General features: G+C 33.0%; 1 protein-coding gene across 1 annotated transcript; it reads right to left on the bottom strand.

Annotated features, from left to right (window-relative positions):
• Positions 1 to 12,059: 12,059 nt before the first annotated feature.
• LOC140879201 (protein C2-DOMAIN ABA-RELATED 7-like) lies at positions 12,060 to 14,168 on the bottom strand. The gene is made up of 3 exons (XM_073282874.1): positions 14,061 to 14,168; positions 13,573 to 13,668; positions 12,060 to 12,365 (listed from the first exon to the last, which is right to left on the bottom strand). The coding sequence occupies exons 1-3, from the start codon at positions 14,166 to 14,168 to the stop codon at positions 12,060 to 12,062; spliced, it is 510 nt and encodes a 169-aa protein (XP_073138975.1).
• Positions 14,169 to 15,191: the final 1,023 nt, after the last annotated feature.

Here is a 15,191-nt window from a genome sequence, read left to right as displayed (position 1 = left end):
ATAAGTTCAGTGGAAGGCCCTGCAATAATGATATCATCTTCATAGACTAGTAATGCAAGAAATGAAGATCCCGAGCCTCTGGTGAATAAAGTGTGATCTGCTTGAGATTGCACAAAACCTGAATCAATAAGAGTAGAAGAAAACTTGGTATACCATTGCCGAGATGCTTGTCGTAATCCATATATAGATTTATGTAAACGATAAACAAGTTTCTGAGATGTCGAATTTTGTGAAAGATCAAGTGAATAACCAAGAGGAAGATCCATGTATACTTCTTCAAGAAGATCACCATTAAGAAAAGCATTATTGATATCCAATTGTACAAGATGCCATTTATGACTAGCAGCTAGCGCAAGCAATACTTTGACAGTGACAAGTTTAGCCACGGGAGAGAACGTTTCAAAAAAATCAACTCCTTCTTGTTGTGTGTACCCTTTTTCAACTAATCTAACCTTGTGTCGATCCACCAAGCCATCCGATGCATACTTCACTTTGTATATCCACTTGCATCCTATAGATTGCTTGTCCAAAGGGAGAGGCACTACGGACCACGTATTGTTCAATTCCAGTGCATCAAGTTCCTCTTTCATGGCCTTCCTCCAAGCTAGAAATTTCACGGCTTGATGAAAAAATGTAGGTTCATATTGTGAAGACACATTGAGTACAAAATTTTTATGGTAGTTGGACAATGCATTGTAAGAAATATGATTACTGATAGGATATCTAACAGTGGCCTGGATTGTTGGTGAGCCTGTCAATAGTTGACAATGATAGTCTCTGAGGTAAGAAGACTGTCGAGAGATGCAAGTCGAGGTGCGCAGTGGTGCTTGCTGAGGTGCAATAGATATGGAAGGAGATGAATCTTGCACAAGAATATCACCTTCCAATGTTCTATGAAAGTGAGAATCTGTCATTGTGTCATGAGGTACCAAGTCAGGTGTGGTTTCTGGTATGGGAAAAACCATATTGGGAAAAGATCAATCGAAATTTTTGTTGGAAGCACGTGATGAAATGGAAAAATGTGTTCATGAAACACCACATCTCGAGATATAAATGTTTCCTTCAGCTTAACATCAAGGAGTTTGTATCCTTTACTCCAGGAGGATAACCCAAGAAAATACAGATTCGAGCTCGAGGCAAAAGCTTTTCTCTATTTGCTGCAAGTGTAGATGCAAATGCAAGACAACCAAACACCCGAAGATGAGAATAATCAACTTCCTTGTGATACAGTAACTCATATGGAGACTTGTTATGAGTGGATGGAGATGGTACTCTGTTGATCAAGTATGTGGCTGTTAATATGAAATCTCCCCAAAAACGAGTGGTTGCATGTGACTGAAAAAATAATGCTCTGGCAACATTTAATAAGTGTTGGTGTTTCCTCTCAACTACAGAGTTTTGTTGTGGGGTTTGAACACAAGAGAATTGATGAAGTATGCCTTTTTGCTGAAATAACTCTGTAAAAGCCAATTCTTTATCATTGTCTGTACGAAAGGCTTTTATTTTGACATTAAACTGAGTTTCAACTAAGCTACAAAATCTGGAAACCACGCGCAACACTTTAGATTTATGTTTGATAAGAAACACCCATGTGAAACGAGTACAATCATCCACTAAAGTCACAAAATAGTTTTGATTTTTACATGTAGATACATGATAAGAACCCCAAATGTCACAATGAATGAGATCAAATGCATTTGAAGACATATTATGATGTGCAACAAATGGTAGTCGTCTCTGTTTTGCTAATGGACATATATGACATGGTGTACTCTATATTGAGTCAAGTTTGTGGATGTTCAAACTCCCTTTGAGATGACTTAATATCTTGATTGAAGGATGTCCAAGTCTACTGTGCCAAATAGAAACATCTAGTTGATTTATAAGTACTTCAGAAGATGTGCTCTTTGTGTCCAGTACATATAACCCCTCAATTTGTTTACCCTTGCCAATCGTCCTCTTGCTTGGGAGATCCTGAATTATGAATGAGTCCTGAAAGAAATGTATCACCGTGATTGTGTTGGAAAGTAGAGAGCTGGCTGAAAGTAGATTAAATTTAAAGTCTGTAATGTAAAGCACATCTGAAAGAACCAAAGATGATCCCAATCTAATATCACCATTGTAATGTACATCAACATGCTCATGGTTTGGCAGTGTTACACATGAATTTTCTACTGCCTTAAGAGAGATAAAAGAATCAATGTTTGCACATATGTGTTTGGATGCACCAGAATCCACTATCCAATATGTTGGGGACTTCAAGAGGGTTGGAACTGAGATTGAAAAACAAGTACCTGAGATATTGTTACCTTCCTGGGATTCACTCTTTCTGTCACTTGGTGAGATATGTTGTATAAGCATATTCATCAACTGATCCATATGTGTTTTGTCCAGATTTTGAAGTATGTTTGAAGATGAATTTGTAGCTCTTGAAGATGTATCATTGGAAACTTGATTGACAGAAGAGTTGGAAGCCCTATTGGAATTGAAATTGTGATGTTTGAAACCCGGTGGATATCCATGTATTTTGTAACATGTGTCAACTGTGTGTCCCGGAGCTTTGCAAACTGTACAATAAGGACTTACTCTGTGGAATTTGTGGTGGATGAAGAACCAACCATTCTTTGGCGTTCCTCTTGCAGAACTAAAGAAAATACCCGATTGATGGGAGGAAGCGACTCAAGTAACAACACTTGGCTTCTAACATGTGCAAAGGATTCATTGAGACCCATTAGAAAAGTCATAGTGTAGTCCATGTGGAAGTATGCATCGATGTTCTTGACCCCATTACAGACGCATTTTCCACAATCACATGTCGATAAAAAATGATTTAACTCTTCCCAGAGTGACTTGAGTTTGGTGAAGTAGATACTTACAGAGTCCTGATCTTGGCGAAGGGAAAGCAATTCACGACGAATCTGAAAGATTCGAGGGCCATTACTCTGCTGGAATCGATCTTTGAGATCATTCCAGATATCAAGCGCAGATTCAAAAAATAGGATGCTCGCTGAAATATCTTTGGATACGGAATTCAATAACCATGAGATTACAATTTTGTTGTTGCGAGTCCAGACATTAAGAAAATTCACATCAGCAGCAGCTGGTTTGGGAATTGATCCATCTATTAAACCTAATTTATTTTTAACAGATAGAGCAATCTTAATGGATCTTCTCCAAGATGAAAAATTCTCACCTGTGAGTTGTTGCGAAACAAGAATCAATCCTGGTTTGTCAGAATGATGAAGGAAGAATGGACTCATCGGATCATCCATGACAGATCGTGGCGGCAGATTCCAAGCAGGGGGATGTGTGTTCGCCATGGGAGGAAGATTAATGGAGAGATCAGCGGAAGAAGATGAATAACGAAGAAATTTTCATGCCAACTGATACCATATTACAGATATAGAATTCAGAAATAATATTCAGAATGAATTGAATCTTCATCCCTTCATTGATTGATCGAAGAAAAAAGCAAAGTCCTTTTACAAGTGCTAGCATTTATATACATGAGATATAACTTCCATGAACTAACTAACTACCCTTAACTAACTATCAACTATATACTCTGATATTGTCGGCTCATTACTTCTATGAACACTACAGTTGGATATAAGAATTAATTATTATTTTATTTTATATTGAAAATTTTCATGTTAGCGTTACCACTACAACAAAAATAAGCTTTCGCAGCGCGACATAAACAGCGTGCAATAAAATCACGCCGTCAATTCTGTTATTTACGGCGTGCGCATTTACGTGCGCCGTTAATATTAGTAAAATTATTAATACAACAGCATGCACGAAAAGTATGCTGTAGATATGTATTTAAACGGTGCACTTTGTGTGAGCTGTTAAAAATAAATATTTACGGTTGACTGTGTACGTTGTTAATAAACTCATTTAAAATTTGATTTGATTTGATTTTTTTTTCGCAGCACAGCTTACAAGCAAGCTGCCAATTTTCCAAACCTCTTTCAATTCTACGTAGCTCCAAATCGCACGACTCAAAGCAAAACACATTTTCTAAAAATAATAAAGCCAACCCAAATCCCAAATCCCAAACCCCATCGGTATCTCCACAAATCGCTGAATACTTTTTCCTCTTCATTTTACGCCGCCGCTCATCCACCGAAAATTAGTCAGCAACCACCGTGAGTTGTAGCTCTTTTCGTGTACCTTTGATTTGTTAAGGCGCGCTGGTTTTGCTCATGATTTCAGTCCATTTCAAGCTAGCCCGGCCATTTTCCCCAATTTATAACCGAGAACAAAGCCCTATTCGAGTGACACTCTTGCCAATTATTGTTCATTGTGATTCCATGATTTCTTGATATGGGCCTCTAAATCCGTGACTGTATTTCGAGATGATGTTTACCAAAGGTCATTTGTTTAGGAATACATCGAGTATTTTTTTGGAGAAGTTCGTGATGCTGGACTATCAAGAAACAATAGCATCGTCGATTTATCGGGTATGTCTTGCCTTGTCTAGGAATGCATTGAGTAATTTTTGCTTATCTGTGCGTTGTTATCTGATGCAATTTGAACTTATTTTTAACTTGACATAAATTTTTCCAAATGGAAGGGATGGAAAGATATGTTATATTCTTGGAGCAAGGCGTTATTTGAATTGCGTGGGGCGATGACCCGATTTACTGGAAATGGAGAGCTCATCCAGATTCAAGGTTCATCATCATTTTCATGATTTTTCCTGATTTCTACCACTTTTAGTGATGATGGCCAACTAAGTTTGTTTGATTCCAAGGGTCAAATATTTGACCTTGGATGTGTGACTTTTTTTTGTTTTTTTTTAATTCTAAATATATATATATATATAAACTCATTTGAGTGTTGAAACTAAATATAAATGTAGGGTGTCTTTAGGGGTAGTTGGCTCCCACTCTTCAGGTACATCTGTGTGTTGATTTATGAAGGAACAATGCAAGGTTTTCTAGCAGGTGTTGGAAGAATAAATTATCATAATAACCTAGTGGACTCTATGTACTAAGAGAATATAATTCATTTGTCAATTCAGGTTGCATGTGTACTGTAAATGTACAATTAGACCATTATAAACGTAATAAGGCAATTTCTTATTGCAATTAAAAGTGAGAATTAGACACGAGAGGTTTCATTAACATATAAATTATTGAGGATGATTATATTATTATTCAAATATTAATTATTAATATGATGAAACACATAGAAGCCTATATATACACTACTAGAAAATATGCATTTAATGACATTTAAAAGTGTCATTGTATACTATTTATCCTGACATTTTTTATATAGTGACATTAAGTTAAAATGTCGTCTATAGTGATGTCGTCCAAAGGTTTGTGACATTTCCTAGTGTCATTATAACATAAAAATAGTTACACCACTAATGTCATGAATAATTGCTATAATGACAAAAAAATGTCACAATAAGATTTGTAACGACATTTGTAAATGTCATCTTTTCATATATATAAATACACTATAAGATTTATAATGACATTTATAAATGTCATCTTTTCATATATGTAAATTCATTACAAATTTTTAGGTCATTTATATCTTTTAATATTTTTTAAATACATAAAAAAATTCAATATTTAAAAGCAACTCAAAATTCTAAAAATTATAAATTATTGAAATTTATCGAAATACTTAATAAACACAATATAAAAATACAATATATTAACAACCAAAGTTGAGATACATAAAATTCATACAACATTCTCATAATACTTCAACAAACTACCTTGCCTTCTCATAATGTAACAACAAGCTAAGTACAAAAAAATCAAATGACTTAATAATAACAACAGAAACCAACGTTGTTCTTCAGAGCGTAAATCCTTCACAACCTGAACAATCTCGAGTAAATCAACTAGTTTGACCGTTCCAGAACTTTGACTACAGATTTGTTTTCCACCCACTCCCGAAACAAGCCCAAACTCTACATGACTAGCTTTAGGCTATCCATCGTCTTTCCCTGGAAGCCAACCAGCTTGTCTGGTAGCCTGAAAGACCAGTCAATAAAGCTCTATAGACTTAAACTCTAATACAGGAAAAATAAGAACAGAGTTCTAATGATATAGACAGAACACAAACCAGAAACCAAACGTTCAAACTTACTATGAAGAACATTTCGAAGTGCTCATCTTGGCCAACATCAGTTACATAAATAATCCAATCCAATCAGCTTTTTCTTCATACAGTCGGTACCTGTAAAGTGCACGCAGGAATCACTAAAAAGAACCCATCTCACATTTGCATGGAAGAAGTACAAACATTACAGTTCAAGTTTCGAACAGCAGGCTAACGATTGATTTAGTTAATCACAGTTACATTTAATATACTACATCACTAAAAATGTGAAAGTAGTGGTAAAATATTCAGATAATGATCTGCAAAATGTTTCAAACCAGGAAAATCATGGTCGTAACAAATCATCAAAAAATCTAAAACTCTTAAAAAGTTAACAAGACTCATAATCTGTAGTTCTACTATCAAACATGAGTAGCCCGAGAATTAAAACAAACTTACTAGAAAGAGCAAAAGAAATGAAACATATGAAGCCTTAAAAGTTAAACAAATAAAATAAAGTCAGAACCAACATGGTTAAGCAAAAATAATGAGATAAAGCATCAAAGCTACCTACATGTAGTGATTTTGACACTCTGTACAGCAGAAGTAGACTAAAAATGTCCAAATTTTAAGCATTTGCATTTCAAATACCCATAAGTTCAGAACAAGGGGTTAATCAAACATAAAACCCTTTCGGTCTTCGGCATAGAAGTAATCTTATTCCTTAGTCTATTATCTATGACAACATGCTTCCTTGGACTCCTCATTTAGTCTTTCAAATGAGCTTCTCTTACATAAGCTGAGAGTACCAAAACTCGTCTGTTCAAGAGAATCGTCTTCTTGAAACCTAAATATCTGGGCAGTTTTAACAGATAGCATAATCTTTATTATTCCAGATGTAATGAATCAAGCCTAAATGAGATATTGTGTTAAATAGCAACACAAGATTTTGAAAGAATTGATCCAAGAATACATAAGAGAACAGAACTGTGACACCCTTCAACATGTTTAGCCATATTTCCATCATAAGTGGTAACAAGTACATCACTTTCCAAAGATATAAAATAATCTAGATCAGCCATTTGAGATGAGTGGTTATTGAAAAATTTTAGGTCAAATGGTTCTAGCAATCCCTTAATTTTCTTTTTATTAATACAGTTGTACACTTAGTTTATTCTAGAAAGTCTTAATCATTCAACTATCTATTAGAATGTCTTACAAGTATACATACACAAAGATGAAAACATACAGTGTGAAATATTAGAGTATGCATGAACAAAAATAATAATAAACAACGCAATACACAAAAAATGAATGAACAAATGAACTATATGCATTCTGATCCATAGTCTAACTGCAATGTTCGCTAGAAAGCTTCACTATGTATATCACAACTAAAGTAGCCTCAAATCATTACACTAATTAATTTTACAGAAAATTATAAGTAGTTGAAAATGTACCTCGAACTCCACCGAACCCGATGCCTAACACATTAACACAAATATCAGTCAATATTAATGTGATATGATTGACGAAACGAATTTAAATCGAAGAGATTGAATTTTACCCTTGGGAAAGGTATGAAAGACGATGAAACGCGATGAAAAATTGATGAAAAGAGAAAATGTTTAACTCATATGCCAAATGCAACCATTTTTAACTAAATTTTTATTTCGGAGCAATTCCAATCAATCTGTCTGAACAATTTCCTGAATGTATCTTTCTTAAAAATCGAAGAGAACCAATTCAAGCAGGTTTCTAATTCAAAAATAAAACACGTTGAGATTGAGATTAATTTTTTTTATTTAGTGAATATATATGAGTTCTAAAACCACTACCAAAGGTACTACAAACATTGAGCAAAACCTGAGAATAAAGAAAGAAAGTTCTATCATCAATTGAGTGATGAGTTTGTAATGAAAACTCTAGCTAAAGGAAAAATAATACCTTAAACTGCATATTCAAGTATTTTGGCAAATTGATCGATTTTGACCTTAAAGCACACTATAGACGAATGAAAACAAGAAAAAGGAAAAAAAAAGTGACAGATGATCAATGGACATGAACCAGAATTCTTCAATCAAGAAAATAACTAGAATAAACAATTAAAATAAAAAATTAACAGGAATAAACGATAAAGATTCAAGACAATATAAGTTCCGATTCAAAAGAAAATACCACGCACCCATGCCCAAAAAAGAAGTCATCTTCAAGAAATGAAAACCTAACAAACCTCAACAACCCGTGAGGCATAGAAAACAAAGGGTTTAAATCCAAGCAATGGATGTAGGTGCTACTGGCCGGTAAAGCTAAAGATTTTGGAGGAGAAAAGAGATTGGGGATCTGATTGAGAGGAGAGGAGCGCTACCCTAGCTATCTTTGATATTCCAATTTCTGTCCAAAAAGTGTCTATTATCTATTATTTATTTTATTTATTTAACATTAAAATATTTTAGGAGGGAAAAAAGAACTTATTAAAATTACAAAGAGGGAAAAATTCCCTCCATGAATAAAGTGACATTTATTAAAAGTGTCATTATAACTAATCTAATAAGTTTTTTTATTTTTTATAATAAGAGTTTTTTGCAAGTGTCAGTGTAAAGTTTTTGTAACAACATTTTTTTAAAAATGTCAACAAAAAAGTGTCACGTTAGCAATTTTTTCTAGTAGTGATACTTATATATAAATTAATAATGCTTTTATGATACAACATATTCTCAAAAGTTACACATTATCAGAAGTTAACACATTAGGTGGTTAGTTTCAGGATGGATAAGTTTCTTTAGTTTTCTGGATATAAGGGGCTTAGGAGCTTGATAAATATGGTTCCTTGACTTAGCCGACCAAATAAATTGTTAGTGATGGTTTTAGTTTAAATTAATTTCGTAGTGGACAGATTGAAAAGAAATACTTCAAATGAAAGTTATTTTGCATTGTTTGCAAGTCTCCTGAATCCTTCCCTTATGCATTATGATTATTCATAAATTGCAGCCTTACTAAGTTAGCATCTTAACTACAAAGAATTATATAATTCCATTATCGTCTTTTTGAGGCAAGTTTGCACTGTCACTATTTCGTTGGATTTGCTTTGTGTTGTTTATAGCATCATCAGCACAAGATATTTTAGTATCGGTAAATGGTTCTGCTACTATATTGCCAATGTTATATCAGATAATCAGACTATAAATTATATAAATGTTTAGACAATGTATAGATGGATTCACTTCATTTCCATCCCTGTGCTTTCTTCAAGAATCCTATTATTGTGTGATTGCTGATCATGAACGAGAATATTTTCACAGATTAAGAAAAGCATAAAAGAACTGTGAGCTCTCGGCCATGATAGAACCTCTCTTGAAGATGAGTCTTTCAATCTGGAAACTTCCTTAGATACATGCATCTTGAGTCTCATCGCGTCCTGTTGCAACGGTGAGTTTTTCACAAGTACACACTGATTATAATTTCTGTTTTCCATTGTGTTTATTATGTTTTGTACTTTTTTCAGGCAACAAACTTGTAAGAGCAAATGAATTTGTGAAAATTTTTTATCTAGAAAAATCAGCAACAGATGCCATAAAGCTTGTGAACACATTAAAACTTCCAAATATGGCCGAACGATTCGGCAGCATACTTGGAGTGAGACCCCAATCGAGTCATTGCAGGTGGATATATCATACGTCTCTTGCTTACTTAGAATATTCTCAAATTTTACTATTGTAGGAACAATTGCTTAATGAAGCCATCGGAAACATTGTCCTCCCTGACATCAAATCAAGTATCCAACTGCCAAGGTTCTATCAGAACTACTAATGCCACATCTTCTAAGTTATTTACTGCACCATCTTCCACCTTCTTGACGAGGATAATGTGTATATCTTATTTGGATAATGAGGAATTAATTAGTTTGTATGATATATCTTTTTTTTTTTTTTAAATGTGTTGATGATGATTGATTATGAATTGATCATTGATTGAGTTTCAATTTATTTCAATTTGTACATGTATACTATAATAATGCAATAATAAATTAAATATGAAAAATACAATTCAACGGTGTGCACATGCTTGCTGCAAAAAATGCTTCCGCAGCGTGCAAATGTGCGTTGCTAATAATGTTTTTCGCGGCGTGCGTTGCACGCGGCCAATAACTCTTTCGCAGCGTGCATTGAGCGCTGCCAATAATGTTTTTCGGCGTGTATTGGGTGCTACCAATAATTCTTTTGCGGCATGCATAGCGCGCCGTCGATGACCCATGACTTTTAACAGTTTGTAGTTGTGCAGCTTGCAATGCGCGCTGCGGAAAGGCGATTTGCACGCTGCGAAAAAGCATTTTTGTTGTAGTGTACATTTATTTTATTACTTTGGGCAATTGCTGGAAAGCAATTGTTTTTTTTTTACACGATTTTTTGTTATAAGAATGGTTGACTATTGTAATGAGTAATTATGTTTTTTTCCAGAACGAGAGTCGAAGTCTATTTTCTTCCGCTTGACTTGCAACTATATATGATTGAGAGATTAATTATCTTAATTTTTTTATTACTATTCTTTCTTTTTTTTATGGTATTCCATAATTATTATTTTTATTTAGGTCATGGTTGGTAATTCAATCTAATTTGCTTGTATACATGTCTTGTTTATTCGTTAAATTTTAATGTTTGTCCGCACAATGAAATTTGTGAGTAGCAATGCATTGGATTCAATTATTATCACAATATATTTATTAATTAAATAGACATAGACATTCTGGTCTTTGAAAATGCTTCCTTTCCCCATACTTTCACTAAAACACTTCATAGAAACTTGATATATATATATAGCAAGGCTTACAAAAAATTGAATTGCAAAAATTTGGTTATGCAATAAATCGGAGAGTAAAGTGTGATGCACGTAGAAGCATATATATGTTTGCTTCTCCAAAGTAATGGCATCCCCATTTCCTTCGTTCGAGTATTCGAGATATTGAGTTCGTATATATATCTTTTGGTTGTGAATACTAAGATCGATATGTTATATTTAACAACACAGAATTATTGATGTCACTTTTTTCTTCTCAGCATTCTAGACTCTCATTGCTTTAATCCTTTTGTACAATTAATATTCATTTCCATAGATGAATATCGGTGGATAATGTCTAGCTATCCTTAGGAATTTTATCGTGTTTATTTTTAAAGTTCTGCATCTCTATGTCATTTAGTCATTTTTTTCAAGTTTATAAATGATAGCTAGCCTCACCATTGACGGGTAGTGAAATTGAAATTGAGCAAGTTCATAACTAATTAAGAGTACTTTTGGATCGAAGGAATTTATGGTGCGTCGTGTATGTCAACTAGTGGTTTATTTTTATAAAAAATTTTAATTGAACAATATACATATATATATATATATATATATATTTGAATTTTGAAACTCTGCAATATTATCATAACACTCTTTATCACTATATTCGTTCTCATTCATTGATAAAGACTTTGAGATTAATGTCACAGTACACGTGAAATGTCGTTGTGCAATTAATCGTTGACACAATTAAGGTATTCTTCTTACAAAATTTGCTCGTTAGACTATTTCACAAAAATTTTTGAATTATTTCAAATAATCCTTTTCAAATTCATTTAATTTACTTGGATTAATAAAATTAATTTCATGCATGTAATCTTGAAATTCATTTTATATTCACTTAGCTTAATGTCTCGACAATTGTGATAGACCTCAAATTCATTCAAAATGATTTTATACGAAATCTAGGTTTGAAATTTATTTTCAAGTCAAATCCCTTCATAAAATTAAACTCTTTCGGCCAAAAACAATGTTTTATGAATCCTCATCGATCTCCCTTAAAAAAAGAAACGACCCTTTTTCTGGTTCTTTCTCAATGTATTCAGACACCAGCACAAAATTACCGAACACAGTTCGAAGCCTGCATTCATAATTAACATTGCAAACAATATAATCATTACAACATAGAATAAAACATAAACAAACCAGCCTTAATAATCTTTGAAGCCTAGGCCTTTGCAGCCAGGGAGATCAATCCATTCCACTTGAACTTCAATTTCTCCTCGTTCAACATTCCTCAATCTTAGAATCATGTCTTGTGTCATCTTCCCTTTGTTCCAAATGACGCAACTCTCGTCCGACAGACAATTGTTTCTGCCCGGTTGAACCCTATCGACTTTCGTGCCATCCGGCAAACCTTTCAAACCCATTTTCAGACATTCTATATAGGGCTTGATGTCTATCTCAGCATTTCCCATGCTATCGTCCACCGTAAATGTGTCCTTGTCGTACACAGACTGAAAAATATATGACACGCGGTCGGCATGGTAGAGAATTGGGGTTGGAGTTAGGTAGTGCTTGAGAAAGTATCTAAGAATTATTTCTCAGCTTCTTCTTAACAAAATTTTGAAATTTTGTAGAATTTTTTAAAGAAAAAGTTGAAAAGAGTTTTCTATCTCTCTCAAACAATACTTTAATAGAATCAAGGGCGGAGGCACATGTTGGGCCACCCCAACACTACTTTAAAATTTTTTTATATTTTTAACAAAAATTTATATGCTAATTTGGGATATACATATTTCATGATGAGCCCGGGTAGCCCATTAAAAAAAATTAAAAAGCCCAACTTTTATAGGGCAAGAGCGGACTGTGCACTGGACTCGTGAGAAAAGGAACACACACCGTGTGAGCATTTCGATTTTCCATTAATTTCTTTTAGTCTGCCACGAAGATCTCTCGTAAGTATGCAGTCCTTAGTAAATTCCCTATGCTCTGCTATTTTCGATTTGCTTATTTTATGTTTATTATTTGCAGATTTAGAATCGTTTGTGTCTGGGTTCTTGCTTTCCGACTTTTATTCTCTGGTATGTTGAATTGTTGATTTTAGGTTTTTTAAAGGTTTTGATTTTTGAATCGTGAATGATGGGTTGATTTAGATAAATTAGATTCATGATTATGTACATCTGTGTACAATTGATGAATTGTGATTTTTTGGTTTGATTCACGATGGTTAAGATTTTTTGAATTGTTTTTTTGTTTGATTCATGATGGTGTGTATGTGTGTATATATACAATGATACTTTCAGTTCTTATTCTGTTAATGTTGGTTGGATCAAATCAAATAATTTTTTTTCACATAAACCACAGTAATAATGAATTTTCACATAGACTTGTTTTGGCACAGGTAGAATGGTGTATATACATTTGTTATGAACTATCAAGTTTTTGATTTCATAAAAAAGTTTACTCGTTTGATGATGCTTGTTATGAAATTTTTAAGTTTTTCATCAACATAGAATGATTGATCTTAGAGATATTCATTTTATTTAAACTTCATTTCTTGCAAGGACGATGGAGATTTTTTTTCAAAGGTTTTCAAATAATATGAGTCTCATATAAAAATTATTGAAGAGCATTGAATAGAATAACGATAGGAACGTACAGGTAAAATATACGTCTTTTTTTGTTTAATTATTTAAATTTAGTGAAATCGTAGTAACTTACTAGAACGATAGGAACACTTAGATCCTTGATGGAAATGGTTAGATCTTCATTCCACACAGGATTGCAATTGTCCTTAACAACGCTTGTCTTCACTTTCTGCAACAATTTTATGCGAATGCATGCATAATTAGGTCATATGAATTTGATAAAGTACAGGTAAAATATACGTCTTTTTTTGTTTAATTATTTAAATTTATATATTACATATATTATTTATTTTATTCAAAATATTTCTTATGGAATTAACATCAAATGGGAACGAATCCTCATCGAGAATGCTAGTAGCAAGGTAAATGATCTAGTTACTATTAGGCTAGCTATGACTTCTTCACAAACTTGTGAAAAGCTTGTAGTGCGAAAACTTCATGTAAATCCATGCTTTCCTACTTTGTGTTTTATTCATATAGTATGTGCACTAGAAAACAATGGAGAACATAAATATATATTTATATATTGTCATATATATGGGGAATTCATAATGAACAAACCTGAGTACCGGAGGTGATTACGACGTAGGGGTCGCTGCTAACAGTGTCTCGCACAGCAAGATCGATACCTCGACGAACCCAAATTTTAAGTAATCCCAACGCATCCATGGATTCTGGAAAGCTTTATAATAATAATAATAATTGTTTTGTTTTAGTTTTTGGTCCTTTACTTGTATTGTTTAGTTTCGAAACAAAGTCTTTTCCTTAATTTGTTGTGAAAATAATTAATTCACATGAAAGTTCAAAGACAAAAGAGGTCCTCAAAGTGTCTAGATAATTAAGGCGATCTAGCCGGTCAAGGAAGCCCCAAGTACCGTAAAATTAGATTAATGTGTGAGGTTAATACAAAGATTTAATATATGCCTTCCCACCCATCCAATTCATCCATCCACTATGCTTAAAATTACCAACTTTTTATGACTGAGTGATCATATGTTGAAATTATATTTTTAGTTTAGTATATATATTCAATGAAAACATGTAAATTGCCCTAATCCCTCGTAGCTTGGGAAAATATGCTTAATATGGTTTAGAATTAACGAATCATAATATGATAATTTGAGTTAATTAATTATCTAGGTTTTAACAACGATATTTTTTTATAAAATTAAAACATTTTTTTAAATTAAAAAAATGCTTTTTTTAGTTTATAAGGTGTTTGAATGATCATTTAAGTGCTTAAAAACACTTTTTTAACTCAAATTTAGAACTTTTTTCAGAAGCAAAAAATTAGATCTTAAAAAAGCATTTTTTTGAAAAATGCCTATGAAATCCAAACGGGCTAATCAAAGACAACAATTTTTGGAAAATCGTTGTCAATTAGCTTATTTTTTTAGGTCAAATACATCATATTTTTTAAAAGAATTGTTTATTTACATTTTTTAAGAGAAAAAAGAGAACAAAGACTCGGAACCATTGTGTATAAGGGTGCTTTTTAAGATTGATGAACACAAATATTAATTTAACACAAATATTAATTTAGTCCTCGAGCTTCTTAGAAAATTATAGTAATCTATGCAAAATATGATTAATTTAGGTTATTCACGATCATTCAGTGTAATATTAATTATTCAGTCTCTGAGAGAATGATATTTTACTAATCATTTATTAAAACTTAACTTGGTACGCTTG

Source organism: Henckelia pumila, chromosome 2 (assembly GCF_033568475.1).
Source record: "Henckelia pumila isolate YLH828 chromosome 2, ASM3356847v2, whole genome shotgun sequence".
Lineage (NCBI taxonomy): Eukaryota > Viridiplantae > Streptophyta > Magnoliopsida > Lamiales > Gesneriaceae > Henckelia > Henckelia pumila.
The sequence above is the reverse complement of the archived record's forward strand: the minus strand, read 5'-3'. Positions and strand labels throughout refer to the sequence as shown.

What these genes read in the sequence shown, in the direction of transcription:
- LOC140879201 (XM_073282874.1), bottom strand. Translation starts at nt 14,168, where the DNA reads ATGGATGCGTTGGGATTACTTAAAATTTGGGTTCGTCGAGGTATCGAT. An exon ending in TAATCACCTCCGGTACTCAG is followed by an intron (nt 13,669 to 14,060) that starts GTTTGTTCATTA and finishes AAATTGTTGCAG; the next exon opens with AAAGTGAAGACAAGCGTTGT. An exon ending in TAAGTGTTCCTATCGTTCTA is followed by an intron (nt 12,366 to 13,572) that starts GTAAGTTACTAC and finishes TATATTTTTCAG; the next exon opens with TCTGTGTACGACAAGGACAC.